This window comes from Antedon mediterranea, chromosome 2, assembly GCF_964355755.1.
Source record: "Antedon mediterranea chromosome 2, ecAntMedi1.1, whole genome shotgun sequence".
NCBI lineage: Eukaryota > Metazoa > Echinodermata > Crinoidea > Comatulida > Antedonidae > Antedon > Antedon mediterranea.
This window is the reverse complement of record NC_092671.1, coordinates 26619475-26647232: the sequence shown is the minus strand read 5'-3', so window position 1 is coordinate 26647232 and position 27758 is coordinate 26619475. Positions and strand designations below refer to the sequence as shown.

Here is a 27758-nt window from a genome sequence, read left to right as displayed (position 1 = left end):
GCCTCTGCTCGATAGAACAATGTAGGTAAGGGAAGTCGGCAAATTAGATCCGTAACTTCGGGAAAAGGATTGGCTCTAAGGGCTGGGTCGGTCGGGCCGGGAAGTGAAGTGGGACCGGGTGTGTGCCGTGACTAGTGCCGGGCCCATTCCGTGGACCTTCCTGGCTTGGCGTTCTTTCGGGGTCGCTTCGGCCGGGGCCAAATAGTCAACTTAGAACTGGTACGGATAAGGGAATCCGACTGTCTAATTTAAACAAAGCATTGCGATGTCCACAACCATGGCATTGACACAATGTGATTTTTGCCCAGTGCTCTGAATGTCAAAGTTAAGAAATTCAACGAAGCACGGGTAAACGGCGGGAGTAACTATGACTCTCTTGTGGGGTGATCGAATGCATACCTTCACGTCAGAGAATTTATACAATGCTCTAAACTTATATTTTATAAGCCTCCTAGCAAATTCTTCGGTTCACCCTGGGTAACGTCTACACCAGCTAGCAGCTGAACTGCATTCTCACACTTCGGGCGACTTAGACAGGACAGGCTAATCTAAAACCAATTCTCCAGTGCGGCGTATCCATCGATACAGCCGCATTGTTGTACCATCATGAATCCATTGGCGCAAAACCAAGCGCCTTTATCAGGACTGTAAATATAGTGTTTGTATATTTTTATATTGACAAATCCTGTTTCTGTTTTTTTTCAAATTATTTTGTTTAATAAAGAATTTTATAAAAACTAGATGGTACGCTCGCTTCGCTCGCGTACCATCTAGGTCGTGCCCACAGATGGTTCTCGAATACATAATAATTTCAGCGTTAAAAAACTGACGATTTCAAATGTACGTACAATAATACATGTCGTTTACAGGAACGAATAAATAGACACTGATTTATGTACTCAACTAAAATTAGCACCCTGGGAATTACTTTCGAAAGAGAAACTTGTCACAAAATGAGACCAATATGTTTAAGTCAAATTTAAACAAACTTAATTTGTGTTTTGTATGTAACATTAGGGTTGAGGGATGGGGAAGAGGATGGGTGCAAAGAGGAACAATTTTTAAATATATGCTTTATCCATTTAGTAACAAAATATTAATTGTTTTCATGTTTTACAAATAATATACCACTAAACACAGTAAAACATTGCGATGTAATACTTTGTTGAAACTATCAGTATCACCGTCCTAGTAGATTGAAATAGCAGTACAGGTAACGATACATCACTACAACGTGTATGTTTATATAATGTAAAACAATTTGTGAAAACCACCTCTGTTCGGGGAAAATCATAAATTCGATTTAATCGTCAATAAATATTAAATTATCTAACTCAACTTAATTAGTAGGCCTAATGGGTTTCAATTGTTTCTTAGAGCCAAGTCATACTTAAGTTGGTTCCTACCCTACCCACCAAAGTTGTTTTGCGTTTAGGGCATATGATGCACCGTATAGGCCTATCGTGCTCTACTATGGCTTTACAACGCTACCGGGAACGCTACTCATGCCAGTGAGGGAAGGGTGATGATGTGGGTGGTTGAACTGCAATAATAAAGATTTGTACATAATATACGGCGACTGAAAACGCTAGCACTAGCTCATTATCCGTAAAAAAAAACATTATATCCAACCTCTGCAGCACAGATTGAAAAAAAAAATGGATCGAATTTCTGTTATGAGTATACAGTACTTTCCTTTACGACGCCTGAGGGAATAGACACTTGTGGAACGACACAGAGATTGGAATGTTCCATTCATCGCAAATCAATACATTTGTATAAACGTATATTAAATCTATCAAAATAGTATTTTTTTAAGAAAATCGGCCTGTCTTCAACATTATGATACTGTACTCGAGCTGTTCAACCGGTTTTCAGCTATTAAAAATAATTATCGTAGGAGGAGATAGGAAAGTGCGAAGTATCCTCGCATTTTTGTGGCGGGTATTTTTCAAGATGGACATCCATTAGACAGTGTATACCACGATCGGAAAACACCCCTATTTGGGGCAAATCGTTGAACCTAAATTCGTTTTAATCGTCAATAACTAATTATCTAACTTAATTTAATTAGTAAACAGGGTTACATCAGGTGGTTAAAATCAGTACCGAAAGTACGAACCAACTTTATATACCATCGAGTAAAAATTCTAAAAGTAAGGCGCGATTTACCGAATTTTGCCCTTACGTAAATTTATATATAGATGTACCCTCGCGGACATGGAAGCGCTATTGACATAACATGCCAATGGCTGCTGTTTTGTATATGTGTTTTATACCTGAATAAATAAATAAATAAATAAAAACATTGATATACCTGTCGGACACTTCAACATACACATGCGCCTTGTGTAAGAAGAATGTGACCAATCATCCAAAGATACGGAAGCACATTAATAACCACGGATCGTCCATCAGCTATTCATGCTCCAAGTGTGGCGGAATCGTTGAAAAACAGATGGTCAAACGAAGACGTGGCAATAATGGCCCGTATAGAAGCTAATCTGCCCCCGACGACTAAATTCATTAATATGGAAATTAAGAAAGTTCTGAATACCAAAGTACAGAATCCAGAGAAAGAAGGATAGCTATAAAGACATGGGTCATATCTTTTCAGGCAGATATCCGAAGCAACGAAACTGAAAGACCAGAAGTAGAACCTATTGTCAAAGAGGCCGATACCTCTGAAATTTAAGACTCCCTAATGATGCTAATCGAAACTGCTTTAAACACCAACAACACCCTAGACTTACCTTAGTCACTTACTGGCGAAAAACGTAAATATCCGCGTAAACAACAGAACATACCAAACGTCCCGGAAGACGCGTCTCGTGGGCAAAAGAAGAAAGTTCTCTATCCCATACACCAATACGTGTATGGTAGAAGCAAACATACTTTAGCCAGACACATTCTGAACAATGTTCCTTTACACAACGAAGGCCCAGACACCGCTATTGCTTACACACACTTCCTCCATGTACACCGACATCTACACAAGTCCACTCCTATTCAATTTAGTTCTGGGCGAAGTTCTTGACACCTCACCGACTCATATTGGTTTGGAAGGATATCAATCCAAACACAACTCCTTCGCCTTCGTCGATGAGTTAGTCCTCCTTGCAGAAAGCAAAGAAGGCCTCTCGACACACCTCTCACACTGTAGCGGTTTCTTCAACAAAAGATTCATGAAAATTAACGCAACAAAATCTGCGGTAATGGAAAGTACCAAAACTAACAGAGTCAGAGTCCGTCATGTCAAGAAACTAATTCCTATGACGACATCGATTGGCGAGTAAATGAGAACACCATCCCAATCATTCCTCTAATCGAAAAACAGCAAAATATCTAGGACAAAAATCAAGTGAAATTGCAATTAAATCACTGTATGCGTCGAACATCATCCAGAACCAGCTGAGAAAGACCGCCGGTGCTTTAAAGTTACTGGAGTTTGAAGCAGACAACAAGACAGTCATTGCAAAAATTAGCGAAACATTCAAAGAAAGACAACGTCAACATAAGATCACCAGACAAGGTAAAGGATGTGAGGCCTTCAACCATCCTGCTGCAACAAACTGGATGAAAAACCCCAACATCTTGAAGGAAGATTACTATACGAAGGCGCTGGCTCTTCGTGCCAAAACTCTTTCGTGTAGGAATAACCTTTCATACACAGGCGGCAATACCTCCTGTCGCCATTGTAAATCGTCAACCGAGACTACATCCCACATACTGCAGCGATGCCCGGTCGTCAAGAACGAGAGGATCAAAAGACATAACACTATATGCAACCAAATTGTACGCTTTCTGCAAACACATTACGGAAGCGAAAACATACACATAGAACCTCTGATTACTACAACAGCCGGCAACTTGAAACCAGACATCATTGCAATAGATACAAATTCGAACCACGCATACATCCTAGACATCGCCGTCCCATACAAAGCACACAGTAACACACTGACCAAAACCCAAGGCTGCAAAGAAACAAAGTACGGTACCCAATGATGTGCGACGCTATTAAGAAACTGCACAAAGTCTTAACCGTATCTGCAGAAGGATGCATCTTCGGTGCTCCCGGAGCCGTTTCATTTAACAAGAAGCGATACGGTGGAATTAAACCGAAAAAAAAAGGCTCTATACATACTTCAATGCATTTATGAAACACTAAGACAACTGTTCGGAGCCATCGGTAGCCCAGCAACCGATCCCAGCGAGTGGGAGATGTCTCCCTGAGAGTCACGCCCCTTAAATTGCGTGTGTGATACGGGTGACGGCTGCATCAACGATCGGAGCGAAGCTCTCTGTGATTCCACCACACTCAGTTGCGCGCCAAGTACACCCCATCACTCACTTTTTTTTTCCAGCCTACACGACACGGTACAGCTTTATTACGTGTAATGTCCACGGACATCCAATAGCCAAATGCCTCTTCATCTAATTAGTGACGGACGGACGAGATTCCCACTGTCCCTATCTACTATCTAGCGAAAACACAGCCAAGGGAACGGGCTTGGCAGAATTAGCGGGGAAAGAAGACCCTGTTGAGCTTAACTCTAGTCTGACCTTGTGAAGAGACATGAGGGGTGTAGAATAGGTGGGAGGCTCACGCCGCCGGTGAAATACCACTACTTTCGTCTCTTTACTTATCGGGTGATGCGGGAAGCGGGCCCACCGGGTCCATGATTCTAGCGTTAAGCGCGACTTGTCGCGCAACCCGCTCTGGAGACTGGGGTGGTACATCTGTCAAATGGTAACGCAGGTGTCCTAAGGCGAGCTCAGCGAGGACGGAAACCTTTCGTAGAGCAGTAGAGATTTTGATTTTCAGTATGAATACAGACTGTGAAAGCATGGCCTTTCGATCGTTTTGATTTTAGGAGTTTTAAGCAAGAGGTATCAGAAAAGTTACCACAGGGATAACTGGCTTGTGGCAGCCAAGCGTTCATAGCGACATCGCTTTTTAATTCTTTGATGTCGGCTCTTCCTATCATTGCCAAGCAGAATTTGCCAAATGTTGGATTGTTCACCAACTAATAGGGAACGTGAGCTGGGTTTAGACCGTCGTGAGACAGGTTAGTTTTACCCTACTGATGAAAGGTCGTGGCTACAGTAATCCTGCTCAGTATGAGAGTAACCGCAGATTTAGACCGTTGGTTCATGCACTTGGTTGAGAAGCCAGTGATGCGATGCTACCATCTGAGGGATTACGGCTTGTCCGCACAGTGGGTGGTGGCGTCGAGCATATCACACAGATGCCTCGAAACATTACTTGCAGTATAATAAACGTTGTTTATGATGACGGTAAATCTGATCTTAACCATATACAGACTTATATATTATTTAAAATGTTCGGGTGGCTTCCATGCATGCGGCTTTTGGCCTTAATGGAAGTCTCCCTGGTCCTTTTGTATATTTTTTGCTTTGTATTTTTTAGTTTTATTTATGGATCAAAATAAACTGATTTGTGACTTGTGTGTGACTTGTGACATATTAACCATACTAGAAGGGGAGATTTTGCTTCATACACGCTGCATCCTTGGCCTTTTCTGGTTCATTTCTGTTTTTTATTTTTATTTTATTTATATTAGGCTAAACTCGGCCTTAGGCTAGGCTAGGTTAGGCCCGACCCTACCAGACTAGCAGCTAGGTTAGTCTCGGCCTGGTCCGGCCCGGCCCGGCTGTGCCCAGCAAGGCTGGTTTTTCCTTCTTTTTCAGTTCATCCGTGCGATATATATTCGTCTGGCCCAGCACAGCTAGGCTCAGCATGGCTATAAATTTCGTTTAAAAAAAAGTACTATTAAACGATCGTTTAATAGTTGGTATTATATAACACCTATATAAATTCCTGTCATTTGATTGGACGAATGTGGGTCACATGGCGTGCAATAGTACGCACTATTCAACGATCGTTAAATAGTACTTTTTGAAACATTTTTGTTTGTTATTTAGATGTTATATAAAACAAATAATGAATGTTTTGTATTCGTGTAATGGTACAAATAATGGCACTTGGTGAATGATGAAAGGTTATATCAACTCGGCTTTGCCTCGTTGATATAACCTTTCATCATTCACCTCGTGCCATTATTTGTACCATTGCACTCATAAACATTAATTATTTGTATACTATTGCACACCATGTGACCCACAATCGTCCTATCAAATAAACATAACAAACATAATCTGCCCTGCAGATGATAACATACTGAATCATATCACAATGGCAGGCACGAATTTAGGTTCGATACATATGAGTATTTCCGGGCCAACTAAACTAGTGGGAGGTGCCATTTTTATTTCCGACCATCTATGGTGTCATTTACCTAAATTCATTTCACCACCGGCTGCACCATAGAAAGCATGTGGCTCAAATACTTAGTGTCTGGACCCTACCCTACCCTATTTCAAAATTCCGGATCCTCCCTGCATGGTGACTATTTCATTGCTTGGCATGTTTCATACAAATCTTGACAGTATTTTTAATAAATAGGAGTGAGATGGTGGGAATTATAAGGTTGGGTAAGTTTATAGAGAATCTTCAGAATGTATTTTTGTAATCATGAACCTACAAGACTAGTTAGCAATGGCTTGGTAGTACAGTTATAGTTTAGTAGTTATAATACATTTTTAAATATAACAATGTATATTATTATGGTGACAGTTCTAGCACTATTAATAATAATAATTACCTAAGACTACCAAAGACTTCTTTTTTGCCTTCTAACCATTGGCCTTCATATTTTTCATTGTAACCCTTTCCATCAATACTAGGAATACTGCTGATACCATACCTATAATAAACAAAAGAAGTAAAATGATACTCAATAATATGTAATCGTCAAAAACCAAACAGTTATGTTTGTAACCTATGAGTGCCATCTCCCTGAATATCAACCAACAATAGCTCTCTTTCTCTGGAGAGAATACTTTATCAAAATAATAAAATCTTTAACAACCCTATCAAAATAATGGAACAGTCCTCAAACTGGAAAAGGTGACTACTTTGTATCGAGTTCATTTTCATGTACATGTAGTGAGCATTTAGGGTCAATTAATTCACTTTATCTTGTATATATATATTATGTACTATAAAAAATAATCTTACCCGTGCTGGACACCATGTACAAAGTTACCATGATAAAACTTTCCATCAGGCCAGGTAAGTTTACCTCTAAAAAAAAAAAGAAGTTCTGTTATCTATGTATAAATTTGCGCAAGTGCAAAATTCAGTAAATCGCGCATTACTTCTAGAATTTGTACTTAATGGTATATAAAGTTGGTTCACACATTCAACATTAACTTAAACCACCTATTGTAACCTGTTTACTAATTAAGTTGAGTTAGATAATTAGTTATTGACGATTAAAGCGAATTGAGGTTCAACACAGCGTATACATACCATGATCGAAAAACACCCCTAACGGATGTCGATGCTGAAAAATACCAGCACACAATAATACGAAGATGCTTTGCATTTTCCTATCTCCTCCTCCTTTGATAATTGTTTTTAATAGCTAAAAATTGGTAATAAACAGCTCGAATACAGCATCACAATTACTGACAGTTGCTTCTCAACGTTTGTATTAACAATTACAAAACAATTTAAACGTTGTAGTGGTATATTGTTACATGTACTTTACTATTTCAATCGACTATGATAGTGACAGTTTCAACAAATTACGTTTTACAGTGTTTAGTGGTATATTATTTATAAAACAATAATGAAAACAAATATTTCGTTACTGACAGTTGCTTCTCATCAACGTGTATATTACTTAATAATTACAAAAAATATAAACATCGTAGTGGTGTATCGTTACATGACCTTTACTATTCGATTTAAAATATTAGCAAACTGTTAGTTACAGTCGACTATTGCAAGTCGTCTATGACCGTGACAGTTCCAACAAATTATTTACTGGTATATTATTTATAAAACATGAAAACAAACATTTCGTTACTGAGAGGATAAAAGAATATAATATTAAACAAATTGTTCCTCTTTGCACCCATCCTCTTCCCCATCCTTCACAGAACACAAATTGGGTTTGTTTAAATTTGACACAAAAAGTTGAACTCATTTTGTGATAGATTCTTTTTCGGAAGTAATTCCCAGGGTGTTAATTTTAGTTGACTACATACAAATCACCATGTCTATTTATTCGTTTCTGTAAACATGTATTTTATAGTCCTGTGGTACGTACATTTGAAATCGCCAGTTTTTTTACGCTGAATTTATGTGTATTCGAGAACCATCTGTGGGCACGACCTAGATGGACCATCTAATTTACATCAATCTGTAGTGTCCATTTGATGAATAAATGTACTCAATTTAAAAACTTTACCTTCCATGAGGTTTCCCAAGGCACCATGCGCCATCATATGTAGCATCTTTGAATTTAGGATGCGAGATAAACTTATAAGAGCCATTTCTGTGAAGCTTTGGAGGGACACGCTGTCCGTTGCTCATGAATGGTGATGGGGGCGCGGCACTGTCAGGTTTGTCTAGAGAGAGTCTGTTATTGAGGACTGTGTCAATGGCGTGATTAATACACCATAGCCACTCTGACTTTTCTTCAGGTGTTGACGTCGACAAAAGCAGCGTTTCTTCTACCATTGTTAGACGAATTGTGTTCCTTTAAAATACAGTAGAGTAAAGGTTAAGTACTCTAAACATATATATTTTAAATCCATAATATTTAAATGGACACAATTAAGCTTGCCCACTCATGTTTTCTCAATAGTTTACAAAATTAATTTTTTTAGTAGGAAAGAATTTATTGACCTCTGGCACTAAATATAATGTATTTCTCCTGTAAAACGTATGGGAAGTCAAAAAATTACAATCGTTTGGTAAAACTATCCTAGTCACATACATGCTTTTCATGGTTCAGTCCTACTTTGAGCTGGGTAAACTCACCAAGCCAAGAAAATCCCTGTGTGGTTAGCAGTAAGATTTCCCTCCTCCTTTTCCTTACTAAAATAAGTCCAGTACAATTGTAGCTTTCACAGTACACATTTTTAACTGGTTATACACAACATTCATCAGCTAGACAGATTTAAGATCCTAGCAATAATTAATATATTAATTAATTTATAGTTTAACAAAAATGTTTGCTTACTTGTGCTGTTGAGAATCTTGGACCGGCTCTGCCCAAACCAAATTCAGTGGGTAGATATAATGAGATACACTCTACAAAATAAACATGTTATCTATTTAATACATACATAATTGAAACAAAAAAATGAATAGTAAAATATAGCAATACAAATAAAAAAGTTTTGAAAGTGCATTTTAAATTCTATTAAATTAAATAGAAAAATATCAAAGTACAATATCTGTATGGTGCAACCAATATGTTTATTATTTAAAAATGAACAGCAACCTTTCCCATTATAATTGTAAACTGAACACATATTTCTAATGTAGATGTAGTCCCTGGGAGGGTGAAAAATTGGTAAAACATATTTTTCCTTTTTATGAGCAATGAAGTTCATGAGTCACATCACACCACCAGTATTGCATTGATATAAAATATAAAATTTCATTTTTATACATTACAATTTTATCATTATAATACAATATTATACTACATCGCACAATTAAATCAATATACATAACACAAGAAATATAATCTTTGAAATACATATGTGCGGTTTGGTGAAATAAATACAGACATGCCAAGTGTGCCAGTGTTAATATGGTGGAACAAGGACTATAAGAAAGCTTTCGATTTGCAATGACCAACAACCAACAATTAATTTTGACAGCATGCGAGGAAGCTGGAAAATGCTTCTTGACTCTACAGTGGTGATTTCTGGGTTCAGACAATGCCCTAAAATGTGTAGGTATTAGGTAGTCCCATCATTGCAAATCGATAGGCTCCCTATAACTACCAATGTGAATAAGGTCTGCTTCCAATTAAAGTTCAATACATGTAATAATTCCTCTACAGACAGTGTATAGCCTGGATGAATATTAGTGCTTTAATAGTGATCATCTAATTAAAGACCAGAACTGTCCTTAATTGGAATCATACCTCTATTTAAAAGCTATACTAAAATACACACAATAATATAGTTCATTAAAAATCAGGCAATAAAAGATGGTTTAAATAATAAGCACAATGACTCAATAACAAGCATGTAGTTTATAGAGGATTTATATTTGTATATAACCATGGTTTAATGTTTTGAATTAACTTAATTGATAATTAGCAGTTGTTTGAAACTAAGATAATTTGTTGAATGAAGAGTTATGAGGAGCTACTGTATTCCCTGGTTTTACATAATATAGAAGATTAGAAAATTAAGAAATCTTAATGTGTATACATTTTTTAATTTATATTATATTCTGCAATTATGTATGAAAGCATTTTTATCTTTTTGAATATTATTGTTTTATGCATTTTATATTTAAATGTTTATCTATGACATCCTGTAATTGGCACCTCACTGTTGGATGTATAATTGAATTAAAATAAAATCGTAAAACAATAATTGTTAAAAGAATTATTGTTCAACAAATACAGTAGCAGTATCTATAAAAGAGACATTAAATCTACTTATAAAGCTTGGTTCCAACTTGGAAGCAATGCAAGTGAGTTGACCAATCACAAGTGACTGTTTAGATGATCTATCGCGTCGTGATTGGTAAAATTACTGGCGGTGCATTTATCTCTTTGTGTTGTGTTGCTAGAAAATTTCTAACAATAAATCACTTAAGAGCGCTCTGATCTTCACAAAATAGCATGGAACCAAGTTAAATATGAAAGTTTTTTAATACAACAAACATGTGGAATAATAATAAATGGTACAACATAGAGTCAATGACTATAACAGGGGAGAAATGATGCAAGCAGACAGACAATAAATGTATTGATACCTCATCAGTATCCTCGTTTGGATTCAGGGGAAGCTTTTTGTCAGTCTTTTGTGTCGATAAAATAAAAACAAATATTGTTCATAAGTAATCATTTTTTAACCACATATAAATATTTTGACAAACATGCAACACTAAGGACTTTTAGACATGAGTGAAAGTAAACAAAGTTCACGTTCACATGGATCATAGTCGACTGTTACTCGTCAACAGATATATTTAGATTTAGTTGGACATTTACGTTAACGTGCCAGTGACATATGACGTAATGACCTTGGGATATTAGGCCTAGATCCTTAATTTTCTGAACGAAGGCTGATATTCACTTTACTACATTCTCAGAAAATCATTGCGAGATCATTCTCCACCATGATTTTGGTAAACGTTTGCATTGTTATGACCTATGTACTCATGTCAGAGAGCGAATGCCAAAATACCACTGAACATGTGCTCAATTTGGCGAGTCGCCTAGCACATGCGCATATCATAGGTAGCAGCAAGAAAAAATCTAAAAGTACTTATTACTACAGATTAACAAGCAAGCACATTTTTCTAGTTGACCCTGTTCAGAAACAAGTAGGTCATGTTTGGATGGCAAAAGCACAATCTTAATTCCAGTTTTATTATAACAATAACATTTATCTGATTTACTGTATGCTGTATAAAACCCTTTCTTTAAAATAAATAATTTCTGATGTCACAAACGGGTGATATGGTTTGAATATGTGCGCTAATTAAATAAGTATAAAAATAAAAATCTGAAAAAACTGAGCTGTAAAAGGTGTAGATATTGCAAATATTGTATACTGGATGGTATGAAATATCTAAGGCTAAAGTGCTAATTGCTTTGACCTGGAAGAGCAGCCTGAACCGAGTTCTATGGTATATTTTGGATATTACAAACAATAACACAGAATATTCATTTGATTTTTAGATGTTTTACAGAACTGGTTCCAATTTCAATATTGTACAGTAAAATGAGCTTGTAAAAAATGAAGTGTAAAATGTAAAATAAAAAAAGACATTAGCAAAGGAAAATAAAAAATGGGAATCTAAAAATGTTTTAGCCATAAAAATTGTTGTTTGTGTAATGTACCCAAATAGCTTGAAGCAATTGTTACCCATGAGTGGTAGTAGATATAGAATTATTTAAGCTTAGTCACACATGCAATCTAATAGTTAGCATGTCTAAAAGTAAATGGTCTGTATCCATACAGTTCATTCTTGATCCAAAATACACAATCCCTGAGGTCATATCCGGAATTCTCACACGAAAAAAAAATGAATATACTATCTGGAGCTGTAACACTGATAAAACAAATGAATACTAGGGGTTAATTGACTTTTATAGAAAACAGGGTCAAATGGCTACCATTTCCATTCTTGATAACTTACACTATCTGGATTGGTCAAATAGGATTGAGATCATACTAAAAGTAACCTCCGAGATCTGCTAGTGTGAACAAGGTCTTAGGGAAAAAATTAATAGTAATTTACGGCATAACAGGTGCAATGTTGAAATGAAGTTTACAGAATCACGACAAAATAATTATTTTTAGATTCCATGGAATACATTTTTAAAAATTTGATGACAGCAAAAAAAAAAGAGGTAAAAATCATAATGATGAGAAAACAAAACTATTAATTTTGTTAATAAAAGTGGTCTAATGGTTAGTTAACTCAAATGTTACCTTTGCTTTACCAATTCTTACAAGAAAGTTCTAAAAGTAAACGAAAAAACAGGCAGACTACTAAAGGATTTGAACCTACAACTATTTTTATAAAGTACAAAAAAACCATAATAATTTGAAATCATTAAATTTTAAAATGCAATCTCTCTAAAAAGATGTGTATTAACATGTTGTGGCAATATAACAAAAAGTGATAAATATGAATAAAATACATTTATAAAATTACCTGGACATGTACAAATACATCGCTAAATAGTAGGAACCAATGAACAGATAGCCTGCTTCCATTCACCAGCTGTAGCAACTGCTGTCTACTGTCTCGGATAACCCTCCGGTCGGCACTTTTAATATTTTCCTGTTCAAATGTTATTTTCATAGAAAAAGAATTATAGATCATACTAATGCTTGTATCAATACAAGTACAAGTTAAAGTTCAATGAAATCACAACTAATAATATGATTCACCGATGGACAGGGCTACATAATATGGTAGCAGCACATTGCCGAATCAGACACACCAGTGGACGTTCCTTGTATACAAAATCGTAATAGAATCCTGTATCTCTACGATAACAATCTTTACCTGTAGTTTAGCTGGACAAGATTCCCAGAATGCTCTAGTCTCTTCAGCTATATCTTGTTGCTTCTTTACTTCCTTTGATAGGTTGTCCCACAATGCAGTTGTATCCCTTAGCAATGAACATTCTTGAGATTCCTGACAACACAATAATAGATTGATATATTACACATTTATTATTATTTTGGCTGTGTTTCCGCAGCCATAACAAAAATTATTGGTTAAGTTAACCAATCAGATAATTAATAAAAATAAAGTGAGCAGTCATTACCGAAGAACCAAGTTTACAATCACAGCGCAAAATTTGTCATTCAGATCAAAGGTTAAAATTATCGTATCTGATTTGAGCAGAATCAGGTACTAAAGTGGAACTAACTTTATTACAGAAGTCAAAAGAAGCTTGAGTGCGGGATACTCTCTCTCAATCCAGAATTTTCTTTAGGTTGCAGAGGTTAAAACCAGTTTCCACTCTTTAAAATGCATTTTGAAAAAGAATTTATTGTTGTAGAGTTGACCTAAAAACTATACCAACATTGGGTTTATATGGTCTATCCATAACTATTTGACATTTGGAGCTTTAATGCTTTTATTACTTCTTTGCTTACCGGTGAGTACAACTGGCTAAGCCTATGCAAAACATCACTATAAACTAAGATCCTATCAACTGGTCGCTTAAACAGAGTTCTCAGTATACTACCACAGTTGTCAACTTTCACATCTCCATTTGCCATGTCTGACAATAAGGCCTCATGTTTGCTCAAAGCCTCACTGCAAAAAATATAAATGTTATTTCAGCAAACATAAATGGTACATTGGATACTAATGCACTCATATACATCATAGACAATATGTGCTCTACAACACTAAAAGACTTACTGTATTTGTCAAATGCCGACAGAGACCACATGCTTGATACAAAATTTGGATCTATGTGGGAAATATTTTAACTCTTTTAAAGCTCAGCTGTCTACACCATCAAACTAGTTTGACAAAAAAAGTGTGATGTGCCCAAAGATAGTGTTATGACATCATCGTGTCCATATATGAGCACATCACATTTTTGTCATAAAGTTTGATAGGTAGACATAGCTTTATTTATGGCTCTGGTGATTAGATAGTGACACTGCCCATGTTTATTGAGACTTTGATTACGACCTAGGACCTATGACGTCGGGAGGTACTGTTTGTTTTGGACCAATTTTGGTTCAGATGACAACCTTAAATTTTTTTCATGGATAGTATATTATTCGCATTTCAATTTTCATTTGGGATACAGGTAAAAAAAATTAGCGGACAATGAATTTTGACAAATGATGTAATGCATAATTTACATGGAAGTCCTAGGTCAAAGGTTGTCAACAAATTGAAAGCTCCAAATCTGGCTTTACACAATAACTGTACCTTGCTAGCTTGCCCAAGTGAGAAAAGCCTGCAATGTTAATAAGTTGACTAAGAGCTTTGGAGTATTTTCTGAAGATCTCAATATATTCAACTCTGTTCTTCAATAGCAATAACTCTGCCAAATCAAGTCGTTGCTGGAGGACTGATGTCAATTGTATGGATGTCTGATATACGATGTTAGAGATGCCATTAAAGGTATCAAGAAAATCTTGGTAGGGCTGTTCGTAGATACTGCCAAGCAGACTTTTGGATATTTCTGTTTTTAAAATGACAAAATAATATAAACAAATCAAGATTATTAAGGTCATAAAAAGAGGAAACAAACAGTAGAGAGAGTAGCTTATAGTAAAATAAAGTAATACTGTAAAACCAGAAACTTTTGCGACATGAAACCTTCACGAATTGGTTATACGGCCATTTTCGCGACATCAACTTTCATGAATTTGAAAAATAAAGTACAATTAAATACAGCAATGTAACAAGATTGACAGCTTTATCAGTAGTAGGTGCACGTGTACGTGTACTGCAAGGTGCTTGCATTTGTTTGACCCAATTCCCAGGCATCATTGTACAGTACAGTATTTTATGGATGAACAAATAATCTTGAATCTTATCCTTTTGTTAACTGAATGTGATAAAGCAAACAAAATAGCTATCGCTTTATAAAGCCTGGTTTCCATTAAATCGCTACAGCGTTTCCATTAAAATTGCTACACACGCAGATGTCGCCGACGCAATCGGGAAGGCTCCCCGATTCATCGCAGTCATATCGGCAAAGTTCAACCATGTTCAACTTTGCCGATTTTGTCGGCGATGAATCGTATACGCGTACCAAAGAATATTTAGCGCTCGCGTACTAGATCCCCGATAAATTCTAGCGTTTCCATAGAATCGCTACGATCTGTCGTGTAGCGATTTTATGGAAACCAGGCTTAAGCAGTAGACACACATGTACTGTAAAGTGCTTGTAGTACTCTATAGACACACATGTACTGTAAAGTGCTTGTAGTACTCTATAGACACACATGTACTGTAAAGTGCTTGTAGTACTCTATAGACACACATGTACTGTAAAGTGCTTGTAGTACTCTATAGACACACATGTACTGTAAAGTGCTTGTAGTACTCTATAGACACACATGTACTGTAAAGTGCTTGTAGTACTCTATAGACACACATGTACTGTAAAGTGCTTGTAGTACTCTATAGACACACATGTACTGTAAAGTGCTTGTAGTACTCTATAGACACACATGTACTGTAAAGTGCTTGTAGTACTCTATAGACACACATGTACTGTAAAGTGCTTGTAGTACTCTATAGACACACATGTACTGTAAAGTGCTTGTAGTACTCTATAGACACACATGTACTGTAAAGTGCTTGTAGTACTCTATACTGTATTTTGCATAACCAATACTGAACATCATGACACTTTTGCAAATTTCAATTACTATCAAAATTTATTTTCTGGTTTTACTGTATTGGGCAAATAATGCAAAAAGTATAACAAAAATATGTCATAGCATCAAAAGAAGAAAGTAATGTTGTAAAGTACACTGACCTGTTGTTTGTAAAGATCTGATAACGACTGACTTGAGAGTGCTCAGCTGTGAGAATAGACTACGCTCCATCGACGCAAACTCACACAAGCCTGCCACCAAACCGTTTGTGTTACGATCAGATACACAAGCACAGGAATCGCTACCTGCTGCAACACCTAATGCCCAACCACACTGTAATGACATATCAGTATTAGAAACAAATACAAGTTAAAACTGACTCCAAATGCAAGTCATGATTCAATGGTTTGTTCTGTTATTAGATCAATAATAAATGCAAATGAAATCAAAAGTATATTTGTAATACCTCTTTCCTGATAAATGCCATTCTTTCTGGTTGTTTTGCTCTGGCTGCATATTTGACCGTAGGCCCCTTGGTGATGCTCGACGTGGCTTGCTTTCGACTTTTTGCGCTGCCTTCCCTTGCAGCATCTTTACCTGTGTCTTTGTCACTTAATTGGGCCTTGGCTTCTTTTAGTTCTGCTAAACTATTTTCCACAAATAAAGTAAAATAAAGAAGAAAAAAGTATTAAATTGTATGCAAATGTAATTCAATTTCAATACAAAGGATCCTCTGTTATTATTGTTATAGCGTATTACTTCCTATTCATTATTACTGTACATGTTATAAATTATGAAATAAGCAACACCAAAGCCTTGTTTATAGGCAGAATAATCAAAGAAAATCTTTAACCCATAGTTTGTTCCCAGTAGAGACGCAACACAAAGTAATACAACGCAAGTGATTTGACCAATCACAAGCCATGGATTATTTGAACTGTCGCTTGTCATTGGTAAAGTAACTTTTACTGTGTCTACATCTTTGCGCTGCGTCTTTAGTGGGAACCAAGCTTATACCTAGAAATCTAAATTCAGCCAATAAAAGTGTACTGTATTGTACACCTAGAAATAACAAGCTTAGACAGCATTATATAATTATTATCTCAGTGCATCAGTAAGTGGTGTCGAGCTCCATAATACCGACCAGGGACTGAAACCTGCATTTCATTCAAGAAAGCAGAAGTCTGAACATGCACCTTAATGTTCACAGTAATCTAATAATGGCTTCTTTGTAGTGTACCTTGGCTGCTTGCCTAAATAGTAGATATCAGGCTGGTTAGCACTTCCATCAGCCAGTAACAGAGTGTGGGCAGAACCTGCTGCTGCATCCCAGACAACCGCACCATTGGGAATCTAAAAATAGATGTTTTAGTTACTAAAAATATATATGTTTGTGTTACTAAAAATAGATGTTTGTGCTGCTAAAAATAGATGTTTGTGGTAATAAAAATAGATGTTTGTGCTACTAAAAATAGATTTTTGTGTTAATAAAAATAGATGTTCAATCGATACTGTACGAATATCGTATGTGGATATACAGCACTGGTCTGCAATATTAATTGCACTGAAGCTAGCTAATAATAGAAGCTGTATATTTGCAGTTTTATATTTTTCATCCAATGTTGACTGTAAGTATTGATCTGAGGATATAAATATATTAATCACTGTTTTTAAGATACACTATAAAATGTTATGTTGTAAAAAAAATATTTGTAATGTATTAGTTTTTCATTTTATTAATGATACAAGTCAATAAGTTATTTTCAGACCTATTTGGTATAGAATGTCACCAAAAGTTATGGAAAAGGGAAATAAAAAAAGGAAAGCTTTTAGGTAGAATCCCTTAAAAACAATACTGGGTGCCAACCAGGTTGTTTCACTTTTTGTCTTGACAGCAGTTTAAAACATGTTTAACGGAAAGGTGCAGGTATTTATTAAAATTATCATCCTCATGCTATACTGGGAAAGAAGGAAATTTGGATTAGGCCCTCTACGGATTCACAGAAGCCAGCAGTGCAGCGCCTACATAAATCAGCACACATGGAGACAATCCTCTACTCTTTTGAAATAGTGTATCAAGTTCTAGCACTATATATATATACAGAACCAACAGGTTAACGTCACATCCGAGAAATGAGAGAGTAAATCATCTTGACTATGGATGCAATGGTACAGATAGACTTAAGCCAATGCTTATCACATGCTAGTCCGATTCCTTATTATTTCACCATCACTCTCCGGTTTATAAAGCACCTGACGCGACATTCCCATATGGTTTCCCACCCAAGAATTCAACAGGGCTCAACATTTCTTAACTTCAGTGATCCGATGAAAACTGGTCTTTCAAGACCGTATGACCATTTCTTGTTTCTCCTACAATCTATTTTCTAATTCACGATAAACATGCAAAACATAATACTGTATAATCAATAAATACTGTAAATCAATAACAATAAATAATTTATTATACAAATATTAATCCTACCTTTACTTTTTTTGGTACCAACTGTCCAGTATGACCTAACTGACCATCTGTGTTAGAACCCCATGTGTATATCTGTGTAAAAAAAATAATTTCTTTCATTGAATCAAAGTTTACTTTAAAATAGTGAGCTTGTAATTTACAATTAATGAATGTTTATGAATGCAATGGTACAAATATTTCTATGAGGTAAGTCTCATGAAAATAGAACATTTCAAATTTCACCGAATGAAAATATTTGTTCCATTAGAATTACACAAATTTAAAAGCATTCAATTTGTTTAACATCTAAAGCAACAACAAAAATGAACATGCAGTATAGTACAAATATGCATCCGCATAACGAAAAAAGCACTCATGGGGTTCAATAGAGTAGGCCTAATTATTGAAGATTGTAAACCACAATCCTCAAATTAAATGATCATTTTGTTAAACAAATAATGAATGTTTCTTCATTTAATGAGGGTATTATTTTCATTCGTTAAAACCTCAAATGTTCTGGCAACTTAACTACAATACGTCTAAAATCAAGCATTCATTATTTGCCTACAGAAGTCATAAAAAACAGAATTACTATATAGGCCTACTGTACAAACAGAGAGATTATTCTGTTGATGTTAAAAGCAACATTGGATTCCTTGCTGTTTCTAAAATTATTTTGTTTATTTTGTAACATGTTAAAATAATCCCACTAGCTTTACAATAACAGTAGTTATTTACAACATACTAGGCTATAAAACGATTGATTGATATATAGGATTTGTACACACACTCGACAGAGTTAATAATAATCAACCCATGCTTAACATAACAGCAAGGCAGATAATCTTCATCATTTAGAATAGCTAAGATTTGACATGGTTTGAACCGTCTACAGTAGGTCATAGTTTAAACAATTTTGTCACTCAAGCAATTATTTAAGTATGGATAATTTCAGCCAGTATAGTAAAGGGTCTTTCACACCTGTTACGGCACAGATCCGGTCCGGCGAATCGAACATCAATGTTTCCTTTTCACGCGGCTATGCGCCAATCGATATGCGCGTAGCCGCGTGAAAACGAAACATTGACGTTCGATTGGATTTTCCGCCGCCGCACCGGAACCGTGCCGGAACAGGTGTGAAAGACCCTTAAAGCAAGACTACATGAATTTGAGAGGTATTTAACCATTAACCGTACTGCCTAGTGAATATACAGTATGTACAGTAGGCCCTATACTGTATCTTGTCATTTAACTGGTTCATTTTACCTCGCATGTCATTGCATGATAGTTAACGATTGGTACATACAAGGGTGGATATAGGTGGGTTATACTAGGTGCGTGCACTGCCCATTTTGACTGCTAAAATGAATTTATAAACTACTTTTTGATACCTACGATCCTCCCATGTGAAATAGTAACTTCAAACCATCTGTGTAAAATCTCTAATATTAGATCAACATTAAACTCTATCTACACCTACAGAGCTTTACAGTTTCCTGATCATAGTGGAGTTAACATGCTTGCCTTCCAATCCAAAGGTTCAATCCTAAGCTAGGTCCAGAGTTCAATCCTGACCTACTGTATTGCAAGGATTATAACTCATATTTTAACTCCACTCTCTAAGCCTCAAATCAATCTCAACAAATTATAAAATAGTTTATTCATCCTGTTATGTGCGAGTTACTTGCTGTCGGATGCGAATGATAGTTCCTAACAAATTAAATTTCATGATTTATAGTATTTAATAAGCCAAACATAAGATATGGGACTGTATGGGATATTTATTATAAATACCCACAGATTAACAGCATCACCACTACCGTATTTATACAGTGTGCATATTCTTACACTAGAGGTGTTGAATGCAACGCTAAATGTAGGTTCTACAAATAACAATCTAATTGCTGCTACTGTATATGAAATACAACTGTATTTAATGAGTTTAAACCGCTGGGCTAGTAAACAGTATTCGCTCCTGTTTTCTAATTCAAAACAACAAATAATTCAAAAATCAAAAGGCCATGTTGCATGTTTTTTTACTCAAAATAAAACCAGTTCCTCATTTGGTGGCGATTGTGCAATGACGTCACCATGATAGAGTAATCAAAGGCACACCATTCAGGGACTACTATAATGTCGTCAGAGTGGGACTGTGAATGAATACTGCTACATGGAAACTGTATTAAAACGAGTGTTGACGATCAAGACTGGAATCAATTGGGATTTCTAAAACAATATTTAAGATCAGTCTTTAGTTTTATTAAAGATGTATTGTCCCCCAAAAATATGAAAAATGAAGATTTATAAAATCAGACTTTGAATAGGCCATTTTGTAGTTTTAATCAAGTTAATCACTTCCATAGTAGAAACAAAAATAATGGTTTCACTTATAAATATAAGACAAAATAAACTGTTAAATTGAACCAAAAACCATTTTGTCTGACATAACTGTACTATGCCTTTTTTTTTGCTTTTAATTTTTTTTCAGGTACATATTATACAGATATTGACTGCTTAGAGGTTAAATATAAGATTTGACATCCCCGAGGGAATGATATTAAGTTCGAGGGAATATATATTTCCCGAAGCGCCAGCTGAGGGAAATATATATTCCCCGAGAACTTAATATCATTCCCGAGGGGATGTCAAATCTTATATTTAACCGATATAAAAGGCAATATCTGTTATATTATATAGCCAAGAACAAGTCTGCTGGGTTAGGTGAAGCTAGGCTAGGCCTCCTATAGTATTTGTATTGTATTTAAAACAAGCCTGCCTAGACACCTTACCTTGCGAAGAATAATATACAGATAATTACTAATTAATGATTCCTTGGCAATAAAATATTCACTTAGGCCTAGGTCGTTTAAATTAACAGAAGAATTTCCATCAATAAGCCTATTAATAATAATATTATAATCAGGTAGGCCGAATAAACAATTCGTCTTCTCTCGATCTTCGAGGAGCCGAATCACCGGATGTTCAGCGCGTAATAGTTACTAGGTTACTACCGTGAGTATTGACCAATCACAAACGGTGTTTCATCACATTTAGGGTGGACTTATAACAAATGAGGGCGCTATGTATGGATAGCTTAAATAGTTTAGAAGATTAATTTCTTCAAGCAAATTCCGTGGCCCAGCGGGTGAAACGTTGTCTTGCGATGGAGTGACAATTCCACCCGAGTTCAAGATCGAGTAGATGACTTTTGTTTATTTATCGGCAAACTCGAGTGTTGCACACGAAAATTACACAGTCAATATCATCGTACTCGAGAATTTATATGATTAATGACAGGGGACACGATTATTACGCGAAAATTACACAGTCAATATCATCGTTCTCGAGGATATATACGATTTACGATCCTCGCAGCGGTAGTCATGTGATGCAGTTTCAACCAATCACGTTCGCGTATTTATATAGGCTATGTAATATAATTCTTTATTAAAGTTAATATTTTATATGAAACTAACATTAAAATGGAATTTTTAACAAGAAAAATATCATCCTTTCAAATATGGCATTAAATCTAGTTTTTCATTTGAATTAGAAACAGTGCAGTACAACCCCCTAATACTCAAGTATACAAAAATTTAATGATTATCAAAAAAATAAATTTAAAAAGAATGAATGAATTTATTTGCAATGAATTCTTCAATAATAAAGGTAAATATACAGGTGAATTAATCAAAAACTAAAAGTAAAGAGTAAAGTCAAATAATTACTACTGCATTTCAAAGTTGAATTATAATATTTAGCATGTAGGCCTACTGTAATAACAAGTATAATGAGATAGATACTAAATGAATTCATTCAAGTTCATTTTAAGGTAAAACACTGTCATGACGAACTTCAAGCTATAAACACAACCTTGCTGACTGAAGTGTAAACACCTATTAAGGTGTGACGATAGTGTAGAATTAATTAATAAGCAGAATGTACAGAGCAATGTGAATAAGAATGCAGTACATACACAGTAAAATGTAATGATGGGCAAATATATCATAGTTGTAGAAATTAGAAATGTATAAGCCCTTCAACAATACACTAGATGGAAATGACACTAACAATCTAAGTATTGTCCTAGGAGGAAATCAGTTTCAAGAACATATTATAGGGCCTACAGTATTTGATATGAACAATTGGGTTTAAAGACAATTATTCCATATTGTACAGTAGGCATGTCATGTGAATTTCACATTGTCACCAATACTGTTAAATTTGCCTACACAAAGGGTCATAAAAGGCATAATAAAAGATAATAATTTTAATGAGATATCTCTTTAGAAAAATACATATTCATTGTAAATCATAGAACATAACAGTTTTAACGGTTAGTCAACTAATAACATCCTCTCTGAAATATTAACCTTATCTGAAGTAAATTACGATTTGACATCACTCATTTTATGTTTTTATCCAAATCTGTTCTAAATTCCAAGTGCTTATTGAAATGAAAATAATTTGTTTAAGCCTCAATTGTCTTCAAACAAAAGACAATGTAACAGGTACTGTGTATTGTAAACAATGCATTATGCGTTAATTATGCTATTAATTTGAAAATGGTAAGCATTTTTACAGTTGGTGGTGGGTCCAGCTCCAGGAAGGGTGAGGGGAGGGCAAGATATCTTTTTGCAGGAAGCTGAACATCATAAAACAAACATGATGGGAAAATAATAATAATTTTATTTGTTTGTATAGAGAACATTGATTAATTTGAGACACCACAAACAATATTTTTTATCTATTGGTCTAATATTAATTATGATATTTCATGAGTTGATTTTTATTGGGTGGGTTGCATACACTTCCAAGGTACAGTATATACGTTTTGAAGTCTCCCCCATATAAGATTAAACTGTATTTATTTGTGTACATTCTTTTCCAATAGTTAGATATTACTGTAAGTATACAAGCATGTATGGATGTATCCGTAATTTATTGGCACGGTTAGAAAATTTGGCTTGCAATATTCTTATTATACTTCAGACAAAATAAATAATGAAATGGAACAATTATTAATGAAACTAAGATTTCCTAATTGTTCATTGGTGCACAATTATTTAACTAAAGAACAGCAGGTGAAAATATTATTGTGTGCTCTAAAACAGCAGCATTGTTTGATCAATTATGGTATTGTAATCCAGTAAATGCACATACTGCTGAGTGGCTTGCAAGTGTGATTAATATGATTACCATTGTCAATTTTAGTCAATTTCTGATACCTCTGTTTATCACTTAAATATGAAATGTGTTTACCTGGCCAGAATTTGAAATGGCAATCGAGTGTCCTGACCCCGCAACGACCTGGGCGATGTTCTTGTTACTCAAATGACGGATAGCGGTTGGCTGTGGCCTGAAATAAAAAACAAAACGAGACAATCTTATGACACAAGTGCAATACAAGCAGCTGGTAGAAAATTCTAAATAGATTTACTGTTTATTTAGTGTATTGTTTCTTTTTTCCATTATTCGTTTTTATTGTAATGTAAAGGATCCACATTTGTAAGTGTGCCACTGATTCAAAGATATACTTGGCTCCACCTCATGAAAATATAACTTTTATCTCTCACCTCATGATATTATTTTTACCATTACACATAATAAAAATTTTCATTATTTTACAGTATAATAAAGCAGAATGATTGAGACAAAAAAAACTAAATTAAACGTATCATCAAATTAATTATATAACTTCTCATTGTTATTACAAATGTGTATGGCTAAAATTGAAGTACATTATAGCATCACACATCCAACCTCAAGCTGTCTTGTCGAATAGAATTTAAACCAAGTTTGACTTTTATAATCACAATATGGTAATGTAAATCATATTCAATTCAAGGTTTGTTTTTCACAATTTATGTTAATGTCTGTTAAATCACAATATGGTTTACAAATTATGGATGGATATACTTATTTTCAATACTATAGCAATAATAATTATATTTCCTAATTAGCATCAATCCGGATTAATGAAAATATTGCAATTTTGGCTATTTATTAAAGTAACAGTACTGTGGGCGGGGAGAGGTGCCGCAGGGCATAAAATGGTGAAATGTAATGCTGAAATTAACTTGATGTCCTATCTTTTGCATTATCATTTTCAAGTTTAGGAGGGTTAACCCTTTATTATAATACAAGGTGGCCTAAAATGTATTTATTGTTTTAATACATCGGTATATTAACATATTACTGTATAAAGACTTCAATAGAAACAATGCTGTAGCATTTCATTCTGCCATATTCAGTGTCTGACTCCCCTATTTATTAAGGGCAGTCACATTTTGTGAAAAGGAAAACAAGCAACATTTTTACTCTACAGCCAACTCTATTGAGTGAGTTGACAACTCTAATGAGGGGACATTTTGTTAACTGTAGGTCCTTAATACTAATAGGTTTTACGGTATTTAAAAAATCAGTTAACTGGGAAATTTGCATGGTGATTCTGAAACAAATCAATACATTTTGCAATTTAAAAGCAACAGTCATAATAAGCTGCTGAGAGGTTAATTTAAACATGATTTGCATTGTTGACATAAATAGCATATATAGTAATTCCATAAACCATAACAATCACTATAGTGTGGTTCTTTATTCAGTGACGAAGCTTACCTATCTAAAACATCACCTTGACCAAGTTGTCCAACATTTCCTTTGCCCCAACTCCAGACCTCTGTTAATATTGAAATTTCATCTACCAGTTCCTCAAGACGTGTTCTTTGAGACTTCACCTGAATACAGCTCATTTCCAGTTCATTCAATTCTGGTTCTTCAACTTCAAAGTCCGACTCATTTTGTAGTTCTGTACAGGAGGATATTGTCAGCATTGACTGTTCTTTACCACCCATAAAGTTAAACTTGTAGTTTAGCAGCTTCTCAAGGTTTGATGCAACGGCTGTTGGCAGACTTGCCAGAAGTTTTTCCTTTGATGTTTGAGCGGTTTCATGTATCGCATGAGTGGAAGAATGCAACTGCTTCTCTAAGAAATCTTTAGCAGATCTACCAGTTGGAAAAGAACCACTGACTTCTGATTTATCTTCTTCAGGAGAATCTGGCACTTCTTCTGTAGCAACTGGTGTCTTAAGTTCTTCATGTGCTGATGTCGCATCCACCACATCTTTGTCAGATTCATCCAATACATACGTTCCTTGGCTTTCCGTAGATAGCACTGATCCTGTTTCTTCTTCTATCAACATTTTTTTTTCTTGAGTTTTCTTTAGAAGGTCTTTTCTCATTCCTGGCTTCGGAGGAATCTGTACATCAATACTATCTGGTGAAAAGCTCCTGGTAGATGTCACATCTACTTCTGCAGGCTTATTCTGACAGACATGGGTTTCGGTAATAAACACAGTGTCGCCTAAATCGGAGAAGGAATACATCTCTTGATTGCACTTAGGACATAATGTAGCATCAGCATCAACATCTTCCGTTGTCACAGAAGAGTCGGTGGCTGTCTTTGGAACACGGATCTTTTGTACAACAGCCAAGCTATGAGCAGCTCCACAGCAGATACTTAGAACCTTCCTTTCACCAAATGCTAAAACTCTTGCTGGGGTTGATATGCTATTTGATCCAGCAGCCAATCCTAGCTGATGTCCTACACCCCACGCCCACACTTCTCCTTTTGTTGATAGAGCCAAAGTATGCATGTCTCCACAAGCAATCTGTGTAATCACCGGATCATTGTCTGGATCATTGAACTCTACTTGTTGAGGTGTGTTGATTCTGTCTAGAAGTCCAGTACCACACTGGCCACTGTTGGAATCACCCCAGCAAAACACGATCCCGTCTGAGCACACCACGCCCGTATGGTTCAATCCACAAACAACATCAATGACATTTTCACCTTTTATATCTTTCACAAGCACAGGCTGCTTTGTAACATCACTAAATTTCTTATGGCCAAGTTGCCCATACTCGCCAGATCCAAAACAAAATACCTCATGGTCACTGGTCAAGAATGCTGCATGCTTGCCGCCAAGTGCTACTTTTTTAACATTGCGGGATTTAAAAACTGAAAATGTATTTGGAATTGTATTACTGAGGAATCCTTTCCATGTGCTTGGCTTGGTGCATAAGGCTATGTTATCTTCTTTGATATCATCCTCTGGTTGTTCTCTTTAAGAAAAAGAAAACATAAATGCAATAAAACAGTGAATAACGAACCCTATATTTTTATACTTTCTTAGCTTATCCATTATTATTATAATTCACAAAAAAATTACTCATAAGAAGGTGGCTAGCCTAAAGATATTAATAGGTAATGATATTACATCATCCATTATATGAATTATTCATTATTTAAATATCTCATATGTTTAAACTAGCCATATACATGAATACATGAACTAATGATGGTTACAAGTGAGCAGGCGATAGTTGAATGGGTATATAAATATGCATACTCTACTTTGCATGTGCTATAGTTTTTTATTTTAATTATATTTTGCTGTCAAGTGGAAGAAATTAAGATAGAGTGTCAATTATTTTTTATTTAACAGGTTAGGTTTAATTCAGTTTGTTGAGGAACATTATCTAGTGGGTGTGGTACTTCTCTAGAGCAGCATAAATATTTTTGAAAATGGTACAGTGTATGTACATAGTATTTAAAAATGCTGAATGTTGTTTTGTCACTGATAAATCCTATAAATTATAAGGCTAAATTAGAAAAAACAAATTTAATATTGCATCCTACCATCTTTGTAATTTTCTATACCTTCAGCTAGGTTAAAGGTAGCGTTATGTCATCCTACTCACTGCTTAAAATGTATTTTTATGTTTATGGAATTGAATGTTGTTGTTGGTCTGATAAACGGTGGCAGATGAAATTGTTCACATTTAATTTAGTGCTAAATTCAACTTCCACTGGTATTTTTGCGCCCATGTACGATTTTGATCATTAATACATTACAAAACAGCATAGGGTCCTTCTTAAACTAATCCAAGCTAGATCTAGGCCTAAAACATCCAACAACCCAACTCTCTCTCGGTGGGGAGCCACACAGCAGCCAGCTGCTGCATGCGGCGGTGGGGCTCCTCCAGCGGGTACCCTACTCACTCTCTGAAAGTGACAGTGACACTAGCCGGACCTGTTCGAGGGACTAGCCTAGCTCTGTTCATACATTTAAATACAAATATATGTACATTAACATTATATAATACAAACTCACAGTTCAGACATGTTTGCAAGTTCGAGATTGCGTTTAAACCATAATAGAATTTAAAATCAATTAATGATACGCCTTTTCTCATCCAACAGACGGAAAATTGACGGTCAATCAATAAACATTGCGAAGCGCCCTCAATAATTAAAGTCGTCTGTTCTCTTTTTCTT

At 35.4% G+C, this 27758-nt stretch overlaps 1 protein-coding gene across 2 annotated transcripts in view; it reads right to left on the bottom strand.

Moving 5' to 3' along the window:
• Positions 1–27690, bottom strand: part of LOC140040806 (alsin-like) — a 42891-nt gene extending 15201 nt beyond the window's left edge. Inside the window, exons 1-17 of one of the 2 annotated variants that reach the window (XM_072087021.1) lie at positions 27595–27690; positions 25037–26542; positions 23681–23777; positions 18440–18511; positions 17195–17307; positions 16421–16601; positions 16116–16287; positions 14552–14807; positions 13756–13918; positions 13157–13288; positions 12800–12928; positions 12574–12603; positions 10886–10930; positions 9123–9193; positions 8346–8636; positions 7106–7171; positions 6690–6791 (exon numbers count right to left, since the gene is read on the bottom strand). In XM_072087021.1, coding sequence (XP_071943122.1) covers positions 6690–6791; positions 7106–7171; positions 8346–8636; positions 9123–9193; positions 10886–10930; positions 12574–12603; positions 12800–12928; positions 13157–13288; positions 13756–13918; positions 14552–14807; positions 16116–16287; positions 16421–16601; positions 17195–17307; positions 18440–18511; positions 23681–23777; positions 25037–26542; positions 27595–27605 — 3437 coding nt within the window. In that variant the 5' untranslated portion in view covers positions 27606–27690. The remainder of the gene's footprint in view (positions 1–6689; positions 6792–7105; positions 7172–8345; positions 8637–9122; positions 9194–10885; positions 10931–12573; positions 12604–12799; positions 12929–13156; positions 13289–13755; positions 13919–14551; positions 14808–16115; positions 16288–16420; positions 16602–17194; positions 17308–18439; positions 18512–23680; positions 23778–25036; positions 26543–27594) is intronic. The other variant, XM_072087022.1, reaches the window with a different exon arrangement.
• Positions 27691–27758: the final 68 nt, after the last annotated feature.